The 27,834-nt window shown below is 35.6% G+C and overlaps 2 protein-coding genes across 14 annotated transcripts in view; one reads left to right on the forward strand and one right to left on the reverse strand.

Moving 5' to 3' along the window:
- LOC308507854 (uncharacterized protein) overlaps nucleotides 1-12,029 on the reverse strand; it is a gene marked incomplete at both ends in the record, with an annotated part of 297,096 nt that extends 285,067 nt beyond the window's left edge. For all 12 annotated transcript variants that reach the window (XR_013994943.1, XR_013994944.1, XR_013994945.1 and 9 more), the window contains one exon: nucleotides 11,455-12,029. Coding sequence is in view for 3 of the 12 variants with exons in the window: in XM_081073606.1 (XP_080929732.1) it covers nucleotides 11,455-12,029 (575 nt within the window). The remainder of the gene's footprint in view (nucleotides 1-11,454) is intronic.
- The window catches only part of PHYHIPL (phytanoyl-CoA 2-hydroxylase interacting protein like), a 41,189-nt gene continuing 25,333 nt past the window's right edge, over nucleotides 11,979-27,834 (forward strand). Inside the window, exon 1 of one of the 2 annotated variants that reach the window (XM_081073603.1) lies at nucleotides 11,979-12,111. In XM_081073603.1, coding sequence (XP_080929729.1) covers nucleotides 12,006-12,111 — 106 coding nt within the window. In that variant the 5' untranslated portion in view covers nucleotides 11,979-12,005. Of the gene's footprint in view, nucleotides 12,112-12,693; nucleotides 12,913-27,834 lie in introns of those variants that run through there. The other variant, XM_081073604.1, reaches the window with a different exon arrangement.

Genomic DNA, 27,834 nt, shown 5'->3' on the forward strand with positions numbered 1-27,834 from the left:
TTTCAGGGATAAGATGAATGCTTTTGTGATCCATCTACAGGTTAAAATGGTTGACTTGGCAGCACTTTGAGTACAATGTAGAGCCTACAGGAGCAACGTGATGGCACTTTAGTATATTGTACTTAACGGCACTCAGGATGAGTGTTTTATTCACACAAATTTCCCCTAGCTGAAATTAATTTCTCCCTTCTTTGTGCTTGCACAGCACATGATTTCTTCCTCTCCTACAGCACTTGCCACATTTTGCCTTACTCTAAGCTCTACATTTTTGTGTAAAAAGGTGAAACATCAATACTTACAAATATCTTCATAAAATTTTAAAAATTTTTTCCTCCTTTTCCACATACCCTTCTTCTAAATCAATACTCTAAGCGCTTCCTTGCTACACAGAATGCTAAGTATAGGTCAAATGACACCAGTATAAAACAAACCAACATGAAAAACTAAAGAAGAGTGACTAGGATGAAGGCACAAAGTAACATTTTATATATTTTTAGTCTAAGCACTGCAATGCTGAAAAACTATCGGTTTCCTTCTGACCACAAAAGATTTAGAATGTATACCATATCATAAAAATGAAATTGTGTGAATTTAAGGTCTACTCAACGGTAAAAGACTGTTATCTTCTCTTGGGCAAATTCAATCTCGGAATAAAGCCTTTTTTCCTCTTTGTCCCAGACCACATAACAGGTACTAAAAATCTTTGTTAAACTGCATTAATCAAGTGAACAGAATTTACATTTGTTGATTCTAGCCTTTATGACACTGATGTGGCAAACCCTTGCCCCCCCCCACTCTACTCAGTATCTACAGGCCACTAGTATCATGAATGAATGAATGAATGAATGGGAAAAAGAAAAAGAGAAGTTTTAACTGACTTAGCTGTAACTGTCTTCTTTGTAGTTTGGGGAATTGAGGAACAGAGAGCAGACAGATCTAGTCAAGGGGTCAAGGATAAAATTTAAAAGCTTTAAATTATCTTACACCTCAGCTGTACAAACAATTTCACAAGTTTACCCTTTCAAATCATTTAGAGGCCATTATCTTGATTAAGGCACTGAAGCCTTAAAAGTGAAAAAGAAAAGTCTCTAAATAGAAACTACTAAATCCAAATTAAGTCTGCATGTGAGGTGGCAGAAGAAAAAAAAATCAATTATAGGTTTTGATGTGTGAGGATTTTGCTGCTCATCCATGAGAAGGTGAAAGCAGTAGGACCCTGAGATCATGTGTGCCATCTACTACTAAAGATTCACAGCCTCTTATGAAGACACACCCAAGGTTCCTATGAGCTGTGTTTTAAGAAATTCGAGTATGGTTTCAATAAGATACTCAAAAAAGTATTTTAAAAGTATAAAACAAATTAGACGCTTGATTGGTTCATGTGACACCAGACAAATTAATTTGACTGCATACATGCTGATATATTTCCAGAAGTAAACATACATTTGGGGTCACATATAAAGATATCCTTAAGAGAGAAGAAATAGAAACGCTATGAGGGCCTATAATGGTTGCATTGAATATCCTATTTGTTTTTTCATGTGTTTCCTCTTTTCCTCCTCCGCATCCCAGAAGGGCAATTGGCTATTATCATATGAAAAAGAAAGAAAAAGATCTAGAAAGAATGATTTATTCATGGATGTAAGACAGTGAAATAACATGGAACAGAAACCAGGGCAACAGAATGTAGTGTATGGCAAGAATGAAACTAAATGTGTCTACTCTGTCTTAGAAATTTTGCCAGGTGATGACTTAGAATTTAACTTTGTACTTATATCAATCAGTCTGGTTCCTTGGAATAGTAGGACCTTTTCTGTAAGCTTACTGTCTATACAGTGTCTCTGAAGACTTAGTCTCTCTTTGTCTGTGTTTCATTAAGGGCCCATTATTCCTTGGTTTTGTGATATCTTACACAGTCAAATCATCATTTGAGCTGAGCAATATTTTTATGGAGGAAAAAGTAAATGCAATGTGGGACTGTGCAGTAGTACCAGATGAGACCAAAGAAATAATCTCCCTTATCATTACAGCAGAATCACCTAAACCCCTATAAGGCTGTCAGGTTTGCTGTGTGAACGTCTGAAATATGACCTCTTTACTACATTTCATGGACTGTCAACACCTGCTACACCATGGAAGATTAGCCCATGATCTGACCCACAAAATGTGTGAATCCACAGATACTATGACACTTATCATAAAGAGAAAATCTTATTACCAAGATTCATGACATATCCTGATTTAAAGGTTTTAAGGACCATAGAGTAATCAAGAGACTACATAAAATGTAACTAGACTGCAGTAGTTATTTCATTTTTGATATGTTATGCATAATTAGCTTTACCATCATCCATGGTTTGTAAAAATGAAACCTGTAGTCCTTTATTTCAGCTTAGAAATACAAAAGATCAAGAAGGTTGTTGTGACAAATAATAAATGAAAACTACTATGAAGGACTATACAAATATGAATAGCCATACACTGTCAGAAAATAATCAAAGAACCTTTTTAATATGAATGTACTGATAAATTACGTCAAAGCACTTACTTGTAATCAAACAGTTCAGATGAGTTACTTTAGTGTGGTCAGACCACCCCCATTATGTTGTGTTTAGTTCTGGGCATTATATTCCAAGAGGGAAGCATACAATTTTACAGTAGATTCAGAGGAAGACAAGGACCCAATATCCTGAGGCAAGCTGCAGTACTTGGGAAGATTAAGACTGAAGAAAAGGCAAGTCAAAAGAGATACGATGTTTTCAATCATATATATGGCTGCCATGTGAAAAAGAATGAACTGTTTTCTGTGTCTCCAAGATAAGTGGGGAAACACTGCCATTGGGAGGAAGTTCTTGATTCCATATGATTTTGACTGGAGATTTCTGGAGATTGAATAGGCTACCTCAAGAGGACAGTTTTCTAGTTGCTAGACATATTCACATACAAGTTGGCTTAACTATTGTAGAAAAGTTTCAAACACAGGAAAGGCAGTAGTTAAAAAAAAAAAAAACTTCCAGTCATTAAAGCATTTGACACCTTTATGAATATTTTGCAATGAATGAACACATACTGGAATGAGTCTAATTTGTGTCCTAATGATGGGGACTAGGAAAAGCAGAAGGTGATAGTTATCTGTCTCCATGGCCCTCTCTCTTGCCACTTTCTAGTTGAAGCCCCTCCTGTGAATAGCTACTATGCTGATTTTTATGATGCCCTTTCCTCTTGATAAAATTAGTTATCCAGAAGCAACTCCGTTTCTTTGCAGTCTAGAAAAATGGCAGTAACTTAGGATAGGGGTAGAGGTTGGCATAGACCGTGTCTCTCTTTGTATCATCACAGAAAACCTAATGGCCCCTCAATAATGTGCACTGATTTCATTCATACATACATATATACATACATACATAACACTGAATCATCATGGATGTTATTAACTGAGTAATCTCTTTAATGAGCTTCTATGCACCCTGAAGTTGTTTTTTTTCCATTATGGGATCTTCGAGCAGGCCAAATTTGGATGGAGTTGGAAAAATTAAACTCTAGTCGAATGCATTGTGGTTGTTTTGTTTACACAAATATTACAGAGAAAGTCTCAAGGCAAGATATGGTTGTTGAATTAGGCTTCTTATACTAATGAGTGTATGGCAAAGGTAAGCTATATAACATCACCAGTGTTGCAGCACCATTTGAGAGAGGGTTGGATGTTTAGAAAAATGAAAGGGCTTTTAGGGATCCTGCAGGCATTCTTTAGTCTAGAAAGAACTTTGGCAAACTAAAATGTGTCAATCATAAAAGCCACAGCTCTAAATCTGCTGAGATAAAAATCCTAGAAAATACTCATCAGGAAATTTCTGTGGTTAGATTTAAGGGGACACTAACTGAATCAGGGTTTCAGGAGAGCAGTTTTGAGCTGTGTTCAAGGGGAACAGACTACAGATCCTGTTTATCAGTAATATAACGATATAAGTGAATTTGTTTTGAGCCTTGTAAAAAACTCAAAACTAGAAAGATACATCTGTGAAAGCAAGAACAACCAAAACTTGTGGCAAACTGATTGTGGCTATCTACTGACAACTCTGATCACCATATATAATTTATTTTCCAGATTCCCTGCCATGGTACTTATGGAGGGCTGTGAAAGTGAACACATTCTGAAAATGTTCTATTGTAATACATACCTTATCGAAGGGCTTCCCCAGAGAGGAGAAAGGTTCTCAATCAAAGTGGTCCAGTCTACAGAAAAGTGTTTTCTTTTCCACCCCCACCCCAAGATTTATTCCCGCATAACACCAGCTCCTTTTAAACTTTAACTAGTGACAGCACAGGGTATAGAAGACATGCTATTCTAAGAGCGATTTTCAGTTGAGCTTTGTTTATTCACAAATATAAAGACTGATGTCAATCTACCTGTATATCACTGGAAAACAACTATTGGATTTTAAACATGGAAAAAAGTATGTGTAATACATTTTTCTTCATATGTCATATGATGCTGTACTGTAGTATTAATATTTCTAGTATATAACCATCAGTATTTTGAGTGAATCTTTCAAAATACCAAAATATTGAAGGACCTCCCCCTTTTCTGATTTTTTTTAAAATCTCAAAAACAATAGTGTAACATCACTCTCTGAAACCAACTGCTTCCTTTCCATTCTCAATTCTACTGTCCTCATCTATAATATCTTATAACTTCTTGCCTGAACTATATATAATAATCTCCTAAACTCCTGTCTTCCTCCATTCCATTCATCCTATGCAACATGGGCAGATTAATCTTCCTATAACACTGCAATTGTCACATACCTGCCTAAAAAGCTTTAGTAGCACACCATTAACTATAGAACAAAAATAGGAAGCCACTGTAATTAATTGAGCAAATTCTGATTAACAAAGTGTTTTAAAGGATTGATTTCAGTAGCAGCATTGATTAAAGAAGGGAAGTAGAAAGATTACGTACATGACAATTTCAATAATCTAAACATGAGAACCTAAACATGGTATTATTAGTACTTAAAATTCGGGGGGGGGGGAATCACATAACCAAGAAATATTGCAAAATTTTAATTGTTTTGAGGACAATATGATTTAAAGAGGAAGAGAAAACCAGAAAGTTGGGTGGTCCTGGATGACTACCAGGGTACTGCTGCCAGTGACTATGAGGGAAATTAGAAAAGGCAACCATTTTGGGGGATGAACTAGAAATGGTTATGGGAATGTAAATAAAAATGTTCATTATTAGAAATAGAACAATGGCTTTTATTTATAGTTGGGGCTTTGAGATAGGGATTTGATGATAAAGGTGAGAATCTCAACATTAAGAAGACATTAAAATTCATGGGAACGCATGCATTCTCTGAGGAAACGGCTTTAAACAGGGAAGAACATAAAGTCAGAAGTTGAACTTTAAAGAACACCTACACTCTAGAGGGCATCTTAGAAGCTACAGTTGATAAACATTAAACACACATGGAGGAAGAGACCCAGAAGAGTTCAGTACTAAAGAAGTTCAGGAGAAATAAACTGTTAAAATATCAAAGAGGATGCAGATGATAAAAGGCCTTTATATTTGGTGATGTGAAAAAAATCTCACCAAATCCAAATATGACATGTGAAAAGTAAGTAAGAATCAGAGTGGTACAGATGGATGACAAATTGTATGAAGATTAAAAGGTAATGAGTAACACTTATAGTATTAATACTTCACAATTTATAATGGACTCCTTACATACCTCAGGATGTTAAGAAATGGGATAGAAACTGTTTGGTTCAAGTAAGATAATTTTTTAAATTAAGGAGATTTGGCAATCTTTAAAGACAAAAAAAAAAAAAAAAGTCAAAGGGGAAAAAAGACCAAAGTAGCTAAAGGGGATAAAAATAGGAAGTTAACTCTAGTCTGCAGTACACAGGTGCTGAATAGACAATACATACCAGGGAAGAAAAGTAGCAAGTTTTACCATGATCTACTGAGCTAAAAATAAGAATGAGAAATCTTACTCTGCCTTCATTTTTTTCTTTTCTTTTTAATTAAAGTTTATTGGGGTGACAATTGTTAGTAAGTTACATAGGTTTCAGATGTACAATTCCGTAATATATCATCTATATATCACATTGTGATTTTTTTTTCCAGTAGAGAGAGAGAATGATCATTTTTTGAAAGTTGGAGTAGAGCTGGGGGTTTCAAAGAGAAAAGTCTACAATAGCCATTGAATTGTCAAGCAAGCTGAATTTTTACAGCACAGATTTGTAATGGATCAAGTCATCATAACTCTCCAACTTCTCCCATCTGTAATGACACAGAATTAGGAGTGTAGAAATCAAATACTGGGGAGAGATTCAATATTGAGTACGTATTTGCTTATGGGCTTGGCAAAAATCTACGATTGAGATAAAACAAAAATCAAACCTAACTTGATGTAATTTTTAAGGGTCCCAACACACTAAACTATAAAGATATTCTAAATATGGAAGCTCTTAATGTTTTAAAATATTTCCAGAAATTTGCACTGTAAAATTGACCAGATATCCTTTCTTAATGGCATTCTTAGTGTTCTATAATAACAATATTGAGGTAAGTTACAGTTCATACAGCACTTTCATATGTACTATCTCATATGATATTCACAAGTCCAGACACTACTCAACCTGAGTCAGGGTAAAGACTTTAGAATATTTGAGTTACTTTCAACTTTGTTTCTATCAATCAGCTTTCTCTTGCCCTACCATTGATAATAGGGGCTTGGGAAAGGTTATGGTAATGAGAGGGGGAAAAAAACCACATTCCATTTACTATGCATTTTTGGAAGTTTGCTTCTACCTATGGTTTTGGTTCTCACATTTTGCATTCTGCCTAGATATAAAAAGCTGGGTTGTGCCTAGGGCTGTGGTTCACCTAAGAATGACCTCCACACTGAAAAACTTTGCAATCTACTTTTCTTTGGGTTTGATAAAATTCTAGGCTAGGTGCAACAATTTAATTAAATACGTTCAAAGTATTGAAGTTCACTCAAATAATTCAGCAAACTATACTGAGTATCTTCTCTATGCAAATACTACAATATGTGCTTAAATTTTACAATACCACAGGGAAAATAAGATATTTTCAGGGAAGAAATATAGGTTTTATGTGATTGCAAACTCAGGATGTGTGAGCATAGTGATATCACTGTCGGAAAAGCTAATGTGCTCTTGGGCTGTGTTACAAGATGTCTGAAATACAGAGCAAAGATGGTGATAAGTCTACTCTGTTTTTGTTTTATTTTTTCAAAATTATTAAATTTACTATTGATAGAATACTGTAATCACAGTCCACATTCAAATTTTGATAATCACTCCAATTGTGTCTTTTATAGCAATTACTTCCCCATTTCAGGGTCATTTGTTGCATTTTGTTGCCATATACTGTGTTTTTCTTTATAACCTTATTATATTTCCCACCTGGTATATTTACCTATGGACTCTTAGAAAAATTAGAGCTATCCCGAGGACTGTCCAGAGTGATAGAGGGACTCAAAGCAATGTGACATCAGAAGTATTTGAAAGAACTAGAAATATTTTGCCAGAGAATTGAATATATATGGGCAGCAGAAAGAAGATTAACATTACTGTGGATGACCAACGGAGGGGAAAATTGAGGCTTTTCTATTGACCTGACAGGAGGCAGTTTTGGGCTCAGAACGAGTAAGGCTTTGGGTTACTTCATGAGGGTTTTAATTTACTATTTATTAAAAGATAAACAGCTTCTTGTCAAGGGCTTCAACATTGGACAAGGGATTGAATTAGGATATATTTAAGGCTCTTTTCAAATTTTAGTCTTATTTTTCATGTATACTAATAACTTTTAAATCATAGTGTGATTGTGTCTGTGTATAACTATAAACAAAGCCCCATAGAATAAAACAAAAAGAGACTTTGGCAGAGAGAATAATCTATAGAAAATGTACCATTTGAGTGGAAACTTGAATGATTGATAGGATTTTGATTGTAATATTGGGCACCTTATGCTAACAATTAAATGATTTAAGTGCATGAAGATTGCAATTGTTCACACTGCAACTTAGGTACGAAAAAATTTTTCAATTTATCTAAAACTGATTTGGTCATCTTCATGAAATCTCATTCACTGATATATAAGGGAGAGGGTGTGTGTTTTTAGTCTAATCCAGGAACTGGGTCCAATCAGTATTTTAATTAGTTCCTGTAGGTAAAGTCCACCTTTTTTAGGTAAAATCCTCAGTCTTTCAGATTTCTACCTTTTCCCCGACATCTTATTTTAGATTTTATTTGGGATTATCAGGAGAGCGGAGCTTCCATTAACTTCAGGTATTGGAACAAAGGATTACTGGATTTGAGTAATGTCTTTTGCCTCCTCTGATCTCTGTGGTGACATCCTTTGTATGCCTAGTTGCTTCTGGTCTTTCACACGAAGATGGTGGCTGGAGGAACTCATGGTTTGTGCCTTCTCAGTTTGGTCAAGGCCTGGTAGCCATCTCTAACAGGTTTCATCTTCTTGGTACGTTAGACATCCCTGGCCTAGGTCCATCCTACAGTTTTTGATAGAGTATCACCTTGCTCTTTTTATTATTATTATTATTAAAGTTTATTGGGGTAACAATTGTTAGTAAAGTTATATAGGTTTCAGGTGTACAATTCTGTAATACATCATCTATATTATCACATTGTGTTTTCACCACCCAGAGTCAGTTCTCTGTTCATTACCACATATTTGATACCTTTTACCCTTATCTACCACACCGCCCTTTCCCCCTTACTCTCTGGTAACCACTAAACTATTGTCTGTGTCTATGAGTTAGATAAAGAAGATGTGGTATATATACACAATGGAATACTATTCTGCCATAAGAAAAAATGAAATAGTGCCATTTGCTCAACATAGATGGATCTTGAGATTATTATGCTAAACAAAATAAACCAGACAGCAAAAGTTGAGAACCATATGATTTCACTGATATGTGGTATATAAAACTGAAAACAGCAAAAGAACAAGACAAACAAATGAAGAAAGAAAAACTCAGACACCTTGCTCTTTTGACATCAGACTTCATGATAGGTCTGCTAGCTCTCAACTCAGCTACCTTCTGAGTACACAGGAACTTTCAGCAGTTCTGGAAAGTAAACTCCTGCCCTCCCCCCACCTATTCAAGGTTCAAGGTTATTTGAATGTGGTAACCTCAGCCTGGCTAAGTGATATCCTTCCAAAGATTTAAGAATTGGGGCATAATTTTTTCTCGCCTTGAGTTTTCCCATACCTATCTGGATATTTCTAAAGCTATCTCAATTCAATCCTCAAGGTGAGAATGAGTAAAAATGTTGGTTGCCTTTCTTGAGCACTTCTCTTTTCCATAATTCTGAACCAAAGAAAATAGAATTTTCTTGTACTTTACCTACCTCATAGCCACCATCCTCCTTATATAATTTCTGGCCTAAGCCTTTATAATGAAATAGTATATCTTGTTTTCACTGTGGGAGATAATTCATCATTTGGACTTCTAGGCCTGGCCTTGATATGTTAAACCATAAACAAATTTATATTTTGTCTCTTGACAATGGCTTGATTTGAAGCCTAACAGCTTGCAAAAAAAAAAGAAAAAGAAAAAGAAAAAAAGAAATCTCATATTCAATGTCAAAAGTCAAACATTAACTCTTTCTTTTGTGTTTCTTATATAATTTAAATCCTCAGCAAAAGGTGCCTTGGATTGAACAGGTCTTATACCCAGAAAGTCACATTAATAGTTCTCAAAACATTACCCCCTTTTCCCATTACACCAATATTCTGGCCCACAAATCTGATCATGCTAATCTGCCATTTAAAGCCTTTTAATAATTTTCCATTCTCTTAAAATAAAATCCTTTAGAGGCTTTCCTGACTAACCAGACTAGGTCAGGACCCCTGTGTGTGCTTCCAGAAGTTCCCATACTTCTTCTTTCATAACAACCATCATAATTTTACTTTTTCAATGTGTTTTTTTCCTAATAGATTGGAACTCAAAATTTCCAATATCTAGTATATTGTCCTTGGAATAGCAGGTGCTTAATAAATATATGTATGAGTTACAGTTTTAATTATAAGCATGAGTTATATTTTTCACCTGTAAATCAATACATTGCTAATCTAGTTTACACAGCTCCTTTTGAGATTTGTAAATTTGATACTAGTACTCTGAAAGATGAACCCTTTGTGGTTGGGCTGGCAATAGCAATTTCTAGTCCTCCAGAATCAGGCTTTTGGACACAGGAAATTTACCAGTTAAGTGCCATCTTGTCATATTTCTTGACAAGTAATAACTTATCCTCTCCTTGGGGACACCCCCACCTACCACAGGAATTCTCTCAAACTACAAAAAGGAGATCCATCTTCATTAATACCTAAGTTCATAGTGAGGACACTTCACTTTAAAATACCCAATTATCTTCCACAGATTTTTATCAACTTGCAGTTGTGCCAAGTTTTCTCTCAGGCTTATTTTACCTTAAGCTTGTCCTTCTGTTTCACGAGGCTTCAATTAACTAGATTTAGTCATGTTAAGACTACATGGATGTGGCTAGAAAGGGTAGCATATAGCAATCTATTATGTAAATTGCTCCTTTATTGGTTAACATGGTTGAAATTGGAAAATCAATAAAAAGGAACTTTAATTGAAAACAAATATACACACTAAAAAAAGGGGAGGTACTATTTTTGATCCTGAAATAGCAACAAAACTAAAAACTATTTTAAAGAAGCAAGGCAACAGAGGTCAACAGGCTGTGATCCGTATCTGTTTTATTTTAAATACATTTGCACCTCCACTAAGTGTAATGCAGAATCTTAAATGCCACTAAACACAATGGGCAGACAAGTTTAGGATAACTTGAGGGAATAAAAAAGGTTCCTTCTAGTCCCTGAGGGCATGCATGGTACTGTTTTCCTTGCCCCCTTCACCGGCGGAAGGGAGGGAAGGAGGGAAGGAGGGAGGGAGGGAGGGAGGGAGGGGAGGAGAGAGGGGAGGGAAAGAGGGGGGAGGGGAGGGAAAGAGGGGGGAGGGGAGGAAAAGAGGGAGGAGGGAAGGGGAGAGAAAGAGGGGGGAGGGGAGGAGGGAGGAGGAGGGAAAGAGAGGAGGGGGGGAGGGGAGGGGGGGAGGGGAGGGGGGTGGGGGGGAGGGGAGGGGGGAAGGAAGGCGGGCGGGCTGAAGGGAGGGAAAGAGGGAAGGATGGTTCTGTCCCTAAACCTTGCCCCTCCTCAATTAATGCATTCATTTCTGACACTGCTCTTTTCTCACACTGGTGCAGCTGTTTCGGAGGAATGTCAGGCTGAGCAAGCAGGGTATGGATGTCGCGCAGCCCGGGACCCTGTGGGGGCGAAAGGAGCCCGCTGGTTCCAAAACCCCGATACAAAGGGTCTGAACCCTTCTTTTCCAATCCGGATAAACAGTCAACCTGCTCCCTCTCACCTACCCGCGTAGACGCCGCAGTGCCAACACGGGCTCCGACTGACACTGCGAGGAGCGAAAGCAGGCCCAACGGCCCTCAGCAGCAGAGAGGGCCGGGCGAGCGCGCGCCAACCCCGGCCGCCTGCCGTCCCTGCGCGCTCGGCCGCCCAACGCCTCCTGCGCGGGGTTGCGGGGCCGTGGCGCGAGGGCACCCGGGGACGCGCGCGCGCGGAGGGGCGGGGGAGGGGAGCGCCGCGGGCCGGCAGGTGGGCGCGTCCTGGCCCGCGCGTGCGCGCCGCGCTGTCTCCCTCCCGTGCTGCGCGCGTCGCGTCCCCTCCCCGCCGGGAGCGCGCACCCCCCGCCCGCGCGCGGGTCTCCTCTGGTCTCTGCGAGCCGCACGTCCCCGGGAGCCGGTGCCAGGGCCGTCGCCTCCCGCGGCGGCTCAGCCTCAGCCCTCAGCGCCGCGTCTCCGAGCAACTCCCACTCCCCCGCCGCTGCCGGTCCCTTTCCCGCCCTCGTCTCCCGCCGACAGAGCCTGGATCCGAAGCTCGCGGGCTTGAGAAGGGGGCTAGAAAAATGGAGGTGCCGCGCCTGGATCATGCCCTCAACAGCCCCACCAGCCCCTGTGAAGAGGTGATCAAAAATCTCAGCCTGGAGGCCATTCAGCTTTGCGACCGGGACGGTAAGAGCGGCCGGGACCATCCGGAGAGGGGTGCCGCGGCCGCTCTGGCTCCGCGAACCCCGCCGGTCCGGGGGGCAAGGTCTTTTGTTGTCCCCTCGGTGCAAGTAAAAGCAGGTGGGGGCTCCCTTCAGCCTCCCCGCCCTCCCCTCACTCCCCAGAAACAAAAGGACCCCGGAGCTAGCGCGTTGGCGCGGAAAGTCGCCATCGACCCCGCGTGGCGCCCCGCGCCGTCCTTGCCCGTCCGGCCCCGGCCGGCGAGGGCGCCGTTGCTGCCCGTGGCTGCTGCCCGGTACGAGGCGTTTCGGACCTTTGCCGCAGTCCGAGTTCCCTGGGTCTGCGGGCACCAAAGGGGAAGATGCCCTCTGCGCGTTTCCAGCACCCCCCCCCCACCATCACACCCCTCACCCCCATACACCAACACACTAGTTAGCATTCTCAGCTCCGAAACTTACCAGTTCTTTTTTTAAAACCTCCCATCTTCAGAACCCCTCGCCTCCCCCACCCCACCCCCACCATTTAGAATTCTGTTTTCTCCCCTCAAAATGGGATTGGGACGGCAGTTGTTTTGTTTTGTTTTTTCAGTGAAGGACCAAGAAAGAGTGCGTTTCAGCACCAAGGACAGCCACAAGCTCTGTGGTTTGTTAATTCCGAAGCTGTCAAAAATCTGTAAAGGAAGTGGCCTGATGTATCTGCGGTGATTCAGAATATGTGGCGAATATTCACCGTTGCGTCTTGATAGTATATGGCTTGTTCTATTGTTATTAAAGTTGTCAGTCTCCTAAAGAAGGAAACTGCACACAGGTCCGAGCGTTAGAGGTAACCTAGTACTAGGTGCAGTATGGGTAGTTGTAGTGCTTCTGTGTGTGTTTGAAGTAGTTGGAGAGTCAGTGCTGTTACAGTAATGTGGAATAAAACTTCATTCGTAAAACAGTGATCTGGTTAGAAATTGGCCAAATAATTGTGAGACTGTATATCTGCCAAAGGAAAAACAATTTGTATTGTCAGGATGACCCTGAAAACTTTTGGCTGTAAATAAAATTAATGTTTAACTATACATAGAGACAATGATTTTAAAATGCTTTTTTAGGAAAGGTTATACTAAGGAGATACCGATATGCTTACAATAAGGTTGTAAAATTTATCAGTATGCAATCCAAATAGAGAGCGAGAGGTCTTGTTTCCAAAGTCATTTACGTGGTAATAACTTGGTTAGGCGTTGCTATGCAGTACAGTTTAGGTCAACTGAACACTGAATTGCTGTTTATTAATAAATTTAGGACACAGACTAATTGCTCTTTGAAGCCAAAGTCTAATTGAAGCCAAAGTCACAGATTAATTGCTCTTTGAAGCCAAATTATTTAAAGTCACTTTAAATAATTTCTGAAACAGGTGTAGTATGGATAAATAAATACTCTTGCAAAAGCTGCTTATATTTCCTTTATCCTTAGACTTTTGGTCACCATAGTAATAGGTGCACATATTTATGACATCTGAAAAAATCATTATTTGGGTATTCCATGTATAAGTTTGCATTATTAGACTATAAAGATTATTTTAATATACCACTTAGTAAGTCATTTGGCTTTAGCTTATACTTTTGTGAAATGACTTTTTATAATCTTACCATTGTAAATATTTTGATTTTCCCAAATTGACTTGAGAGAAAACCAAGAATCTAATAAAAGTAGATTTCATTTTCATTTACTTCAATGATGTATCAAAAGTTCATTACTGTAGTTATTGGAAATAGGCAATTCATGGTTGCTCCTCAGAACCCAGTAATCTTATTACTTAAAATTACCTTTACCACATGTTTTAAAGATATTAGTAATACTAATATTAAAGATATCACTTTTTATGAACTTTACAGAGTTAATAGTGTAGGGTGCAAAAATTAATGCTGCATTTATTGTGGTTTCTTCTAGAGTGGCTGTTTTATTTTGGTAATATTTTTTAGAAACCTGCAAAATATTCTAGAAACCTTCAAAAGAGTAAATTATGTAATATTTAATTCGGGGGATGCTGGCACTAACAAGTATCTATGGAAATTACTTGTTTGCAGACTTTTAATTGATTAAATATAGATTAATTAAATAGGGTTTCATTTTATAGAGTAGCGCATACTTCATTTTATAGAGTAGCCAACAAGTACAAAGAGACAAGTCTTCTATTAAAAAGATGTGTAAAATTTGGAAATAGCTTATGTAGAGAGGTTGTTCAATTCTTAATTTTTTATTTTGTGACTCTACATGTCAGTGTCAAAAAATGTTAAGTTGACATCATAATTTAGAGGAGATAATATAGTTGTTTTTACAGGACAATTTTAAAATGTTGTTTTAAATTTGTCAAGCAGATCTTATTTATCCTAATTTTATATTGAGAAATAGTCAGCTACATAGATGATATTTGCTCCTTCACGTCTTTCCTTTTGCTTCTTCCCAGGTCTCATTTTACTTCTATAAATATGTACCAGAAAGATTAGGATGTGGCAGAAGATCTATTTTGTGCTTAAGTACATAATAAGTGCTATATTTTCATAATTTTATGATGATAGAAAAATATCTGTCTTGTTTGCTCTGTACTTTTCTCACTTTATTTTACTGTACTATTAATCTGACGATAGAAAAAAATGAGAGCAACATGAATTCCTTGGAAGTGGGATAAAATAGAAAAGGAGAAAATATAATATGATTGTTAAACATACATTTCCTTTTACTCTCTCCACTTGTAGGTGTTTTTAATTTTATGTTAAGCTTATTGCATCAACTAAGAGCTATAGTTGTTGGTAAAAATAACTGTATGTCATTCTATGTTTCCTTGGCTCTCCTCTTAGGTTTCCTGTTAGGTTTTTTTTCTGTCACTTGCCCATTTTCTTATAAATTAATGTTTATACTGTTAGCAACAATTTACAATGTTTCTTTTTTCATAGATTCTCAAAGTATTTAATAGTCTGTGAAGAATATGGAATAGAGTCCAAGTGGTCACTTAATTGCGTTTTTTAATTAAGCAAGAGGATTCTTATACAAACACATTATCTCATGTATGCTTTTATCCTAGGCATGTATGCTTTGGTTGCTAGTACATGGTCCTGCCTGGATGTTACTTGTAGTTCAAAATGATGATTCTGGATAGACTTCTATCAGGAAACCTCTGCAATGTGCTGTAGATGTAGTAGTTTGTATAAACTCTGTTGCAAGTAGAAGAGTATTTCTGTTCCTATATCTCTGCTGTGCTGAAGTATCCTCAGTTTGCATAAATAATGTACTTTAATTGTGGCTTCTCAAAAAAATTGAAAGAAAACATTAATATCTCATATGCAAGCATCAGTAATATGGGAAACCATTTCCACTTTGTTTCTTTACATAGATACTTCATACCCCAATTTACCCTTGATAAAACAAAACAGCTCCGACCTCACACGTAAAATTGTACATTAGTTTTCACCTTTTTTATCATGCATGTGTATATAGAAGTTTTCTTGTTGAAAGGGAAAAATCTACGGGGGGGGGGTGCCAAAAAAATGTATGCAAGTGGACACTGGTCAACGTTGCTCAAGCAGTAGTTCGTCGTAATCAGAAGTGTCTGGACGCTAATGGTAACCATTTTGAGCACCTCTTGTAATTGCAGAAGTCAAACATGACTCGTATTCATCTTTTATTATTGGTATATATTGAGTATTACAATTTTAATAGATTTTTCCTTTCTTAAAATGTGTATACATTTTATTGGCACCCTCTGTATATGTTGCTTTACATGCATCCAAGCTCCTTTCACTCTTACTGTAATAGTAAGGAAGGAAATACAAAATTAATTTGTTGTATGGACTTAAATCCATCCCCGAGGTTTACAAGCTTTAACAAGTATTGTTTCCATAATCAAGGCATTTTATGACTGCCGTGATATGATTTATGGAGTTTATGATGCTAGTCAGCAACAAAACATGTTTTAAAGAAATTGCACAGAAGCTGACAGATTACCTACCCTCTCTTTGTCTCTAACAATAGTTTTGTGGAGGAAAAGAAAAACGGTGTTCTCCTTTTTATAGTTAAAAATTCTTTGAATTTGAACATTAACCTATCTATTTAAATTATAAATCAGTTGGGACTGCCTTCTTTATGCTTATTAACATGTGAATTAAACAAATTTTAACTTTGGAAACATAAAGTAACATGTGAATGCTTAGTAGCACCATGCTGTATTAGCTAATTCATAATGACATTTTCTGAAGCAGACATCTAGGAGGAGTGCCCATAACTGTTATTTTGATAGTACAGGAATGTAAGATAGTCATTATTCAGTCTCACTGACATGCATATAGCATAGTGGTAATACTATTTTAGAATCAGAAAGACCTCTGACAGAATATTGATTCTTGATAGATATGTTTGTTACCTTAAGCAAATTACTTAACCTTTGTTTAGTCTCAAGCTTTCTCATGTAAAATGGGTATAATGTTGATCCTGTAGTACTGTTAAATTAATTAATTGAAAAATTAAATAGCACTTCTCACAAATCTTAACATAAAATAGATAATAATAATTATAATAACTAAAATATTATTCTCTACATACATTCTTGAACAGCTTTTGATTTTTCTTTTTTGCCAATGTTTAGATCTTTGTTTTTTCATTTGAATTGTGTTTTATTTACTTAGTAAATTCTTCTTATGTCATTTCAACTTGAGTGGTCAATGGAAACTATAAATTCTGAATTTTAAAAGGACGGTAAGTTTTATAATCACAGTTACAGTACTCTGTCCTTTGCTTATGTGTATAATTTTCTATCCCATCAGTAATATCCTTGTCAGCCTTAATCCTACAAACTGTCTTCAGCTTCTACTTAAAAACCACTGTTTGTTGTGTTTCATGTACATTGTGACTTTGATACCTGCTTTGGGCAGGCATTTGCATCAAAGCACTTCTCTGTCCTTGGTTTAACAATTTTTTTCTTTATGATTTCTTTTCCTAAGGATAGGTCTTTACCTGCATATGTGACCTTTGGATTCATTTCTTAGACCCAGATATGACTATAGAGACACTGTAAAATTTTATTAGTCATTATGAAACAAAAGAAAAAATAAAAACTAAAAGAAACAAACATAAAGCTTGAAAACCATCAGCTTAAACCAATTCATATTCTTGGTAGGGGTTCTAATTCATTCCCTGTGAAGAATAGGAAATTATTAGAGTAAAAGTCACATCAAAGAATATGTGACCAGACTCCCTCCAGTGGTAGAATGACTGATGTGTCATAAGTAGTAACACTGGCAACTTGCTTTGTTGCCTAGGTGAGCCAGTAGAATACTGTCTAAACAAATTTCCAAGTCACAAAATGGTTTATTACTGCTGATATTTCCCCCTCATTTACGCCCAGTCTTGATTTTTTCCTTTAATTTACGTGAGTATAGTTTTCTGATTACTTTTATATTTTATTCTGGGCTTCAGTAATAACAGCAGCTGCAACAATTACTGGAGAAAGCATAATCCTTCTAATTTTTGGTTTTCCTCCTCTGCCCTTAATAGATGCATAATTTAAGTTTTGCCTTATAGCATTTGCTTCATTCTTGGATTTGTTTTACATTTCTGTTAAATTTCTCTATAAGAATCTTTTTATTGTTTATTAATTATTTACATTCAGTTTTTTTACTACCCTAAAGCATTTGCCTCATTTGTTAACGATCTGAAATATTTTATTATTGCTAGATAGTAGTTAAACTGTTTTGTTGATCTGTCTATATTTTATACACATAGATTTGAAAGTAAAATTATTATTTGGGAAAGTCCCCTAGCAGAAAAGAGTTAAAGAATCATGACATGAAAAAAGGATAAGCAGGATCAGCATGTTCTCTATATGGAAGGATAGTGAGTGGTAATGGTATCAAAGAAATAAACGGTTACTAAGAATTTGTGATTGAATTTTCAAGCAAAATGGAAAGGATCAGAAATAACTTTTAGAATTTACGTCTGGGAAATCAGAAGAATCATTGGAAAGAAAAAAAGGAGAAAGGAAATAATGTTTAGATGCCATGATGACAGTTTTTTCACATCTCAAATTTTAAGTCTGATTGGACATCCAAATATGTCCTACGCCCTTTTTTACAAGGGCACTTCCCTCTCTCACAGAGATCACATTCCCAGAACAATATCGTATACTGCCATCTCACTATTGTTTCAGTGTGGATCCCCATCAGAGAACCCAGTTACATACTCTTCTTTTACAAATGAAAGGCGAGACCCTTCACCAGCTAAACGGGTATGGCTCGCTTTATTGCAATTCTCACTTTAGTGTGGTGGTCTGGAACCAAACCTACGATCACTCTGAGGTGTATGCCTCTACCTGCATGCAGTGTTCAGTTAGTTACAGGTACGACTCAGGTGCCTGTGCTTGGCCTTTCAGGTCATGTTAAGTAGAAAGGGCTTACTATGAGTTTTGCGTACTTCTCTAGTTATATTTGTGATGAAGTTATTCTATATTTGGGATAGAGTTATCCCTTTGCCAGTATAGGTAATGAAATAATTACCTATAAAACTAAAAATGGATCCCTAGTTAAAATGAGAAATGTTAAACAATAAAACGAGATATGCCTGTACATAATGTGTTTGTAAATTTTTACTTGAGCATATACTTGCTGACTTGAGTTAGAAAAACAAACAAACATGAAACATGAACAGAGCCCTAACCTTTGTATACATTGTGCCATTTTTTTTTTTTTGGCCGTGAGATGGCAGGAAAAGTTCTGTTTTGATGTCTACCCAAAAATCACATAATACAGAACAATATAATGTGTGATGTTTGTATTACAGTTTTAAAAATAGTTTAGAAATAATTAAAAAGGAATTTAAATAATAATGTTTGCCGAATCCTTTAATGAACTCCGTATTAAAAAATTAAATCATTGCTCAGAACCAATTTAAAGCGTAGGTTCTCAAAATTTATCATCTGCAAGGCTTGTTAAAACAGATTGCTGGGCTCCATGCCCAGAGTTTCTGATTCATTAGATATGAGGTGGAGCCGAAGAATTTGAATTTTCTAGCAAATTTCCAGGTGATGCCGATCTTGGTGATTCATTTGGAGAACCACTGCTCTGGTTCCTTACCAAAGAAGTTCTTAGGTAAGGAAGAGATATTACATATTTAGTTTAATAAATAGTATTCTGGCTCCATTTGAGGAATGAACTGGGATATTGAGCTCAGGAGTTTAACCACTTATAAGGTAATTATAGATACTAGGATTGTTAAGAGATAAAAATGGGCGGTGGAATTGAACATTTCTGACAAAAAAAATTTGTTGACTTTGTGATTAAACTGGAATTGTGAGATACAAAACGGAGTTGTTGATGACAGATAAATTTACTAGCATAGGAGACTGGGTACATTTTGACACCAGTAAAAAAGTGGTAATTGTTGGTTGGAGGGAACGTGAAATAGTAGTGTTGATAATCAGCTATTACTAAAGTGTTGGGGGCACAAGTTAGGTTTCACGTGTCTGTGGAATACCTTAATGAAAATGTCGAGATGACTGTCAGAAATATCTACCTGTGTGTCATAGGGAGAGAGTTTAAGGATAAAGGTGAAAATTTGGTAATCCTTTTGAGGCTGTTTTTCTGCTGCTCCTATTTCTCCTATATCAAGCGTTCCTCCTTTTCTTTACCTTTTAGTCAGTCTTCTTTCAGACCCATGTCAAATTGTTGAACTGCTCACTAAAGTGAGTAAATTCAAATGCCGGTGTCATTTTTTGTGGTATGTAAAAACATTTGAAAATTAATTACTTTTGATATAATAAATTTGACTTGGGTGTGGTTATTTGGGGAAGTTAACATGGAAGAAATACAATTGACCTAAGCTCTGAACTTGATAGATTTATCCTGGTTATTTTGACTGGAAAGAGAATTAAGTATCTGATTTTCTGTGTTTACTGTGGAAAAACTCTGCTTTAGTTTTTCCCTCCTTGGCAACATAGTCTGCAGTACATAAAATAAATGAACTGTTGGAACTCAAGTTAGCAGAAAAATAATGAAACTGTACCCTAAAGAAAAACTAATCTTCACCAAAGCTATTTATTTCTAGGGCTTACATACTGAACATATATTTCCAAGACTTTCTGTGAACCTACTAATTTTAATGTTTACTAGGGTATCTATTGGATGCTAGTGTAAATAATATGTAGTCTTTTTACATTAATTTTTGTTTTCTGCAGATTCTTTAAGCTTAGATAAACTTTAATAATTACAATTTTGTATAACTTTTTCGAGCTGTGCTAAGTCTGGGTATTTGAGCCTATTTTTGTATATTTTTTTCTGATGCAGTTCAATATATCCAATATTAATTTCCCTGGAACTTGATATAGCTTTTTTTGTTGTTACTTTCAGTGATTTCTTTTTAAAGGAAAACCTAATGACTAACAAGCAGTGAGCGGTTCTCAAATTTGCTGTTTACACTACTTATTTTGCTAAAATCTTTACTCATTGAAATTCTAATGATAAAATTTACAGTAATAAACTCAAGGTTGAAATAGTGATAAATGTGCCAAATACAATCTAGCCACCTCTACCAGAATTTTATTCTGCATCATGGATTGTAGAAGTATACCTTCCACTATATAAATAGTTCTAAGAGCTTCACAAATATTTCTAAAAAGTTCTTATGGAGCAACACTTGGTGAACTTTTCCTTGCCCTCATAATAATTTAAAGAATTTTCCCCCAGTTTTTTTGCCTGTAATATTAATACATTACAATTTTAATTTTATGACATTCAAAGACCATTTAGCTTCATTATCATGTACTAATAGTTTAATGAAAATCTTAAATACATTTCTCTGGATACATGCATGATGCTATTTATCATAAATAATGTGTGCGTATTTAGTTATTTTCATTGCATTTTAAAATCTAGACGTGCTGTCCTTTAAGAAAATCTGAAATTTCAAATGTAAACTTACAAAACACATTAATCAGGGAATAAGTATTTTCCCTTCAATAGTGTTCTTTGTCGTTTCTCTAATGTTTTTAATTGTTTCCTTAAGAATTTGACAGGCAAAATGGCTGTGAAATGTAATACCAACTAAATTTTCTTAAACAATGGTTTCTTAAATTATTTCTGGAATTTTTATGAAGGGAAGTATATATTAGTTATTAGTAAGTCAAAGATTTAACATTTTTAGCTTCTGTTTATAGGTCATGTCAAAGGTAGCTAAATTATAATTGTGCTGACAAATTTCAAAAGCACTGCTGAATTTGTATCATTTACCTATGGTTTTGCAAATCTTGTTGCCCAACATTTCTTTCTTTTTTTAAAATTTGAGCACATAGAACTCTTGTGAAGTGTCAAAAACATCATTTTGAAGTAAAAAAATGACTCCGAAGAAAGCGAAGTGTGATGAATTAAGAAAACAAAAAGGAGAAAAAGGATTTTACCCAGAATAGCTCTTGTTAAGTTAAAAAGTAGTTTTGCAAATTTTTGAATAGACTAATATGATTATACTAACAATATATAGTATTGTTATTTTGGTAGCAGAATTTACTTTGCTTTTTAAATGATTTTTATTCCCTCATATTATCACTACGGATCTGTGAATGGCTTACTTCCACTTTCCTGTTGTAGTCTACTACTTTTTAAGGGGAAATTGTATACTTTGTTTTTACAATGTAAGGACGTTCAAAAGTGTTGTGTAAAAGCCATGGGTATATTTTATATGAACCCAAGGGCACATAAGATAATCAGTTGGGCCATGGAAGAAATAGAGCTTCTGTTAATATTTATTTTGTCTTATCTAAAATAAGAAAAAATGTTTCATTAATCTTATCTATATAGTTCAATAGTTAGTATTAGGTTGGTGCAAAAGCAATTGCAGTTTAAAAGGTTGAAAATAATTGCAAAATCGCTTCTCGGCCTTTTGCATAAGATCAAGTGAAAATAATTGCAAAAATCGCAATTGCTTTTGCACCAACCTAATATGTCAAACTACCATGTATACTGTATGTACATGGGGTACCTTTATATAATTAGCGTATGAAATTGAGAAATGACAAATGTTAGTGTTTAGTAAGGCACCTAATGATGCACTTTCTCCATTCTGATGTATCCATTCTTGTGTGATATCTTTTCTAACTGCGCCCTTAAAACCAAGTATCCAAGTAAACCGAACTTAGAGCTGGTCATTTGAATTGCTGTATTACAAAGTGTTAAACCAAGTTTATCAAAATAAAAACACATGTTCATATACTTATTTTAGTAGTAAGTAAACATAAATTATTTTAAATTGTGTATTTTATCATTTTGAATTTTTATTTCATCTGTAGTCTATAATGTTCATAATATTTATTTCGTACAGTAGTACCTGTGTATAATTTATAAAGAAACGACTATTTATAAGTACACTCTCAACATTTTTTTATATAGAGGTATAAGGTATAAAGAGTTTTAAGAATGAATTTTTATTATAGTCACCCTTTTTTTTTACACTTCTTGCTTTATAGAGCAAGGTATATTTGTAATGAATAAATCCACTCAACACTGAAAGGTGATATTATGGTAACATGATGTAACTATATACCCCTTTTCATCAAAAACTTAAATGTGTTTTTTTATTGAGGTATAATCGACATAACATTATATTAGTTTCAGTCATAGATTATAATGATTTGATGTTTGTGTGTATTGCAAAATGATCACCACAATAAGTCCAGTTAACATCCATCATCATGCATAGTTATAAATTTTTTTTCTTGTGATTAGAACTTCCAAGATTCACTCTCCTAGCTACTTTCAAATTTGTAGTATAGGATTAACTATAGTCACATGCTTTACATGGCATCCCCAAGTTTTGAATAACCTGTGTTCATAGTTCTACTTCAGCTGATTTCTTTTTTATTTTTTTTAAGCAAAGGGAGCAGTCACACTTAAAGCTTGAATTTTAGAGTGACATTGAAAACAAGGGTTTAAATTAGTATTGACTCATAGACTTTGCTCTGATAATTCTTCTATATTTCACAACTTGAGTTCTTTAATGCCACATTTAAATTTAGCCCTTCTCCAATCACTGGTCACAATTCTGTATTTAAGAATGGATACTGTAAGGAACTCAAGGTCAGGAGTTTATGACCTTAGCATCAACTCATTCTTGGCGTTACTTTTTCTTAGTACATTGATTCTAGTAATTCAGCTCTTGCTTTGACCTCTCTGATCAAGCCCTTTCTTATATCTATCTATAGCAACTGAATCCCTGTGTTTTCATCTGCAAATGAATCTATGCCTTGTTTTCTTGAACATTATCGTAGTTTCTTCTAGCCTAAGATGCTATTTTTGAATTCTGGGATTTCGCCTTCCATGATTCCTTAAAGGTAAAATTAATTCTACAACTTTCTGTTAAGCCTCCCTGGTTCCACAGTGTGACCACCTGTATTCCTTCCTGCCTCCTCCTATTAGATTACTTCCTCTTACTCTGGGTCGTGCTTTGCCCACTGAATGCAGCCAAGTTTCTCTGATAGTCTGTCTGGATTACGTCCCCCTTCCTGCTATTTAGAATTTCCCTGATTGGCATCTCCACTTTAAACGTCTGTCAATTTCTGTGTCTGAATACTATCAACAGTATTACTCATCCTTAATCTAACCCAGTCTCTGTTTTTACAGTAGTTACCAAAAATTCTGTGTAAAGATGGGCTAGTTCTGAAAATCCAGTAGACCAACCAAGCCTGATGAATACAACTCCATATTGTGTTTTGGTTTAGAAACATTCAGCAACACTTTTATTTGAATCAAACTTGTATACTGCATAAACAAGATAGAAAATTTTAAAAGCTACTAAGTAACTAAGAGCTGCTCTGGGTTTGTTTTTGTTTATTTTTTTGGTAATTTTCTGAGAACTAAAACTAAAGAGAAAAGAAAATTAACTGTAAGCTCATGGTAAGTTATTACATTTTAAGTGACTAACCATAGTAGTCATGTTTTATGACTTCTCAAAATTTTGGAAAGCATAACATGATTCATTAACATGAGAGAAAACATTTCAAATAAGTTAAGATGGGCTTCTGTAGAAAAACAATACAGCAAGAGGATCTTTTTCTCAATGAACCATAGGCTAACACAACAGATATTTTACTTAAAGAATACAGCATATCTAAATGTACCTTACTTAAGAATATCACAAATAGCTCTATTATTTAGTTAATTAAGTGTAAATTTAGCTGCCTTACAGCACAGCATCTGAATAAACCAAAGTATTTCAAGTCAACTGATTTTGTTTATAGTTTGTCTTTAATAAGAGCTGGTTCCTTTCTTAAAGTAAAACTTATATTTCTGATTTCATATTTTCCTTTTTCAAAGAAGGGGCTTATATAGTTATTTCCATAATTTAGTAATACCAAACTGTGATTGAGGTGTATCCCTAAATAGCTATGGGCCCTGTAGTCTATGGGCCCTCATATAATAAATTAGAATCATCCCAGTGTAACACTTATATGATAGACAATCTGTATATATTCCAAATGGTACAGTAATTCTCTAAATGCTGATTTTATCTGCTTATCAAGTTATACATTATACATAGTAAATTAATGATAAATTATAATTCAGTCAGTGATTCTATTTGATTTCATTAGAAGCCATATTTGTTGTCAGTGTCATTTTTAATGGACAGTTTAGTGGTTGCTTATTGTCTATATTATTAAATATTAACTCTCTAACATAAAAACCACAACTCTGTGATTTGACCCTTGTCTCCTAATCCAGCCTTATTTCTTGCCATTTATCTTATCTTTTTCTAACCGAATCATTCTGTTTGCTTTGCCTTTAACATGCCATACTGTCTTTTAAAGTTCTAGATTATTTTTAGAAAAATAATATTTAAAAGAGATAGCTTTTAATGTTAGGATAGCCAACTATAGGTATAGTTACCCATGGAAATTAACAATATAAAAATAATGAGTTGATATGAGCTCATGGTTAGTGATTCATGTTAGGAATCAGTTACTAGAGATGATAGTGAAAATTCTAGTAATTGCAATCATGGACATGAGTTTCAGCTGCAGAATTTAGAGCAGAAACCCAAAGACTGTAATTTGGGGAGTGCTCACCATTGAATTGTAGGAGAAAAATCACATTGTATAAGTTAGGGTTCTTGGCTGCAAACAGCCAAGAGTACTTTGATTAAAAAATAAGAAAAGAATATATTGGAAGAATTTCAAGTGGCTGTTAATCATTGTTAAAACTAGAAGATCTTAGTTGGGTAGAAATCAAAGGATGTAAACAGCCAAGATTTTGCCACTGGAATACTAGTCTACTAGGTACTGCCACTAGTGCCATTCCATTGCCAGTACATGCTCTCAGCTAGTGACACTGACCCTTCTGCCACTGGGAACTCCTGCCATGACATGAGTCTGGACTCCTAATAAATGATGATATTCCTAACCTATAAGGAATAGGATGGATTCTTTAATAAATGGTGTTGGCACAACTAGATGGCCATCTGGATTTAAAAAAAAAAAAGTTAAAATGGATTTCTATTCTGTACCATAAATTCCATACAGATCAAAGTTTTAAACATTTAAAGAATGAAACTATAAAAGCACAAGGAGAAAACATGAATGAATATTTAATAGTATGTACTCTTGGATTGCAGGAGCTAGATGCTCAGGGGTGACACAAAACCAAGAAATAACAAGAAAGATTAATGAAATGTACTACAGTAAAAAAAATTAAAAATAAAAAAGAAAGATCCATAAAATTTTAAATGAATAAATTGAACCTCAAAGTATATCCAATTGGTGTATAATCACACAGAGAGGAAGTATCTCAAGTGACTTGAAAACATAGAAATTAGACTATACATCTCTAGCGACACATACCCTATAGAAAAAAGCACTAAAAAAACTTTATAAACTATTTATAGAAATCATATTGTTGGTGGTAATGTTAGTATTGTTATTATGAGACTGTTATGTGTGGGTTCTGGGATTTTTAAAAATGAGTTAAATAAGTAATATTCTAATTTTATCATCCTGGTCCCCTTGAGAACCAAGCATGGGGGAAAGGAAATATGAATATAAGATGAAGTGGTTAAAATAAAACCCGATAGTACTGAATTTGAATTAGAATTATCCTTAGAACTCACGATGACTTTTCTCTTTAAAGACCAAATAATTCCTAGCTCTTTCAAATGACAACGCTACAAAGATCAACCCAATGGGAATGACCATCCTTAGTGCCCAGATCATGGTCTTGAAATGCCCTTTTCCATGAAAAACAACTGGGGATCCTTAAAGAAATGGGATTCCAGATCTGGAAAGGGCAGATAACAAGACGTGTATAGAATATTCTGGAAGGAGATATAGAAAAACTGAAAAGGTTTCTGAGTAGAGGACTTGAGTGGCGGGGTAACATGGTAGGTAGTATACTTTTTACTGATACACTTCTTTCCTTTTTTTGAATATTGTGTATTCTTTGTTTTTAGAATGATAAACTCAGTAAAAAATTATTTTGAGAGATAAATTTTTGCTTTTTGTTATAATCTGTGCATGAAAAAGAATATTACTTGGAGGTTGGGTTGGCAGGATTTACCCATATAATATGATAGCAAAATGTTGTAGTGTCATAGGTGTGTCTTAAAGAATAGTTACTAACTTCTTCATTGAACCTACAAAAGTGAACGTTGCCTTCTAATTGGTTACCACCTGAGTAGTACAATAAAAAATTGGATAATTTATCATGAAGCTTTGGAAATCAAATGATTAATGATTAAAATTTCCTTTGCCAACTCACCAGAGGGTATTTTATAACCATGAAAATACTATACTTCTGAATTTAAGGAATATATTGGTTCTTTTACTTAAGAATTCATGTATTCAATAAATTTTTACTTTTTTGGACACTATAGAAATGTTGATGACGAGATGAATATGATCCCTGTATTCGTATATCTTGTGGTCTCATGGGAAAACAGATTAAAAGACACAAATACACTAATAGAAATTATGTAAGTGCTATGAAGAAAATAAATGAGTTTATGGAGAATATCAGTAGTAGTGAGACAAACTTAGGTAGAATAGTCACAGAAGGCGTCTTTGGGGTAATATTGTCTGAAGGATAAGGAAGAGGAGCTTCCAGAGAACTGGAGATAAAGCATGATCAGAGGGGGAGCAGCCTTCAGGGAGAAAGGAGCTTGGGTGTTTGAAAGACTGAAAAAGATCAGTTACCCTATGTTAGTTGTTGAAGTCTGAAATTTCTAGATGGAGCGTCTGGGTGCATGATGATGCCATTTACTAAAAAGGAGGAATGCTGGATTGTAGCACAGGTTTAGGAAGGAAAATCAAGAGTCCCCGGTCCACGTATTTTTAATGTGTCGGTCAGACATCCAAGTGGAGGTGTGAAATACACGTTAGAGATCTTGAGATAAAATTTGAGAACTGTCAACCAAAGAATGATATCACTTACAGGAAGAAGTAAGAAAAGAGGGCCTTCTGTGCTGCCCTATACAGCAGCCACTAGGGTCAAATGGCTATTTAAATTTAAATTAATTAAAATGACATAAAATTTAAAATTTAGTTCTTTAGTCACTCTAGCTACATTTCAAGTGCTCAATAGTCACATGTGGCCTATACTAAACAGTACATATAAAAACATTTCCAGCATTGCAGGAAGTTCTTTTGGAGAGCACTGGTGTAGACCCTGAGAAACAGTAACTCTTAGTTATGCAAAGGTCTGGAGAATACGAAGAAGTCAATGAGATA

This window comes from Rhinolophus hipposideros (genome assembly GCF_964194185.1).
Source record: "Rhinolophus hipposideros genome assembly, chromosome: 15".
Lineage (NCBI taxonomy): Eukaryota > Metazoa > Chordata > Mammalia > Chiroptera > Rhinolophidae > Rhinolophus > Rhinolophus hipposideros.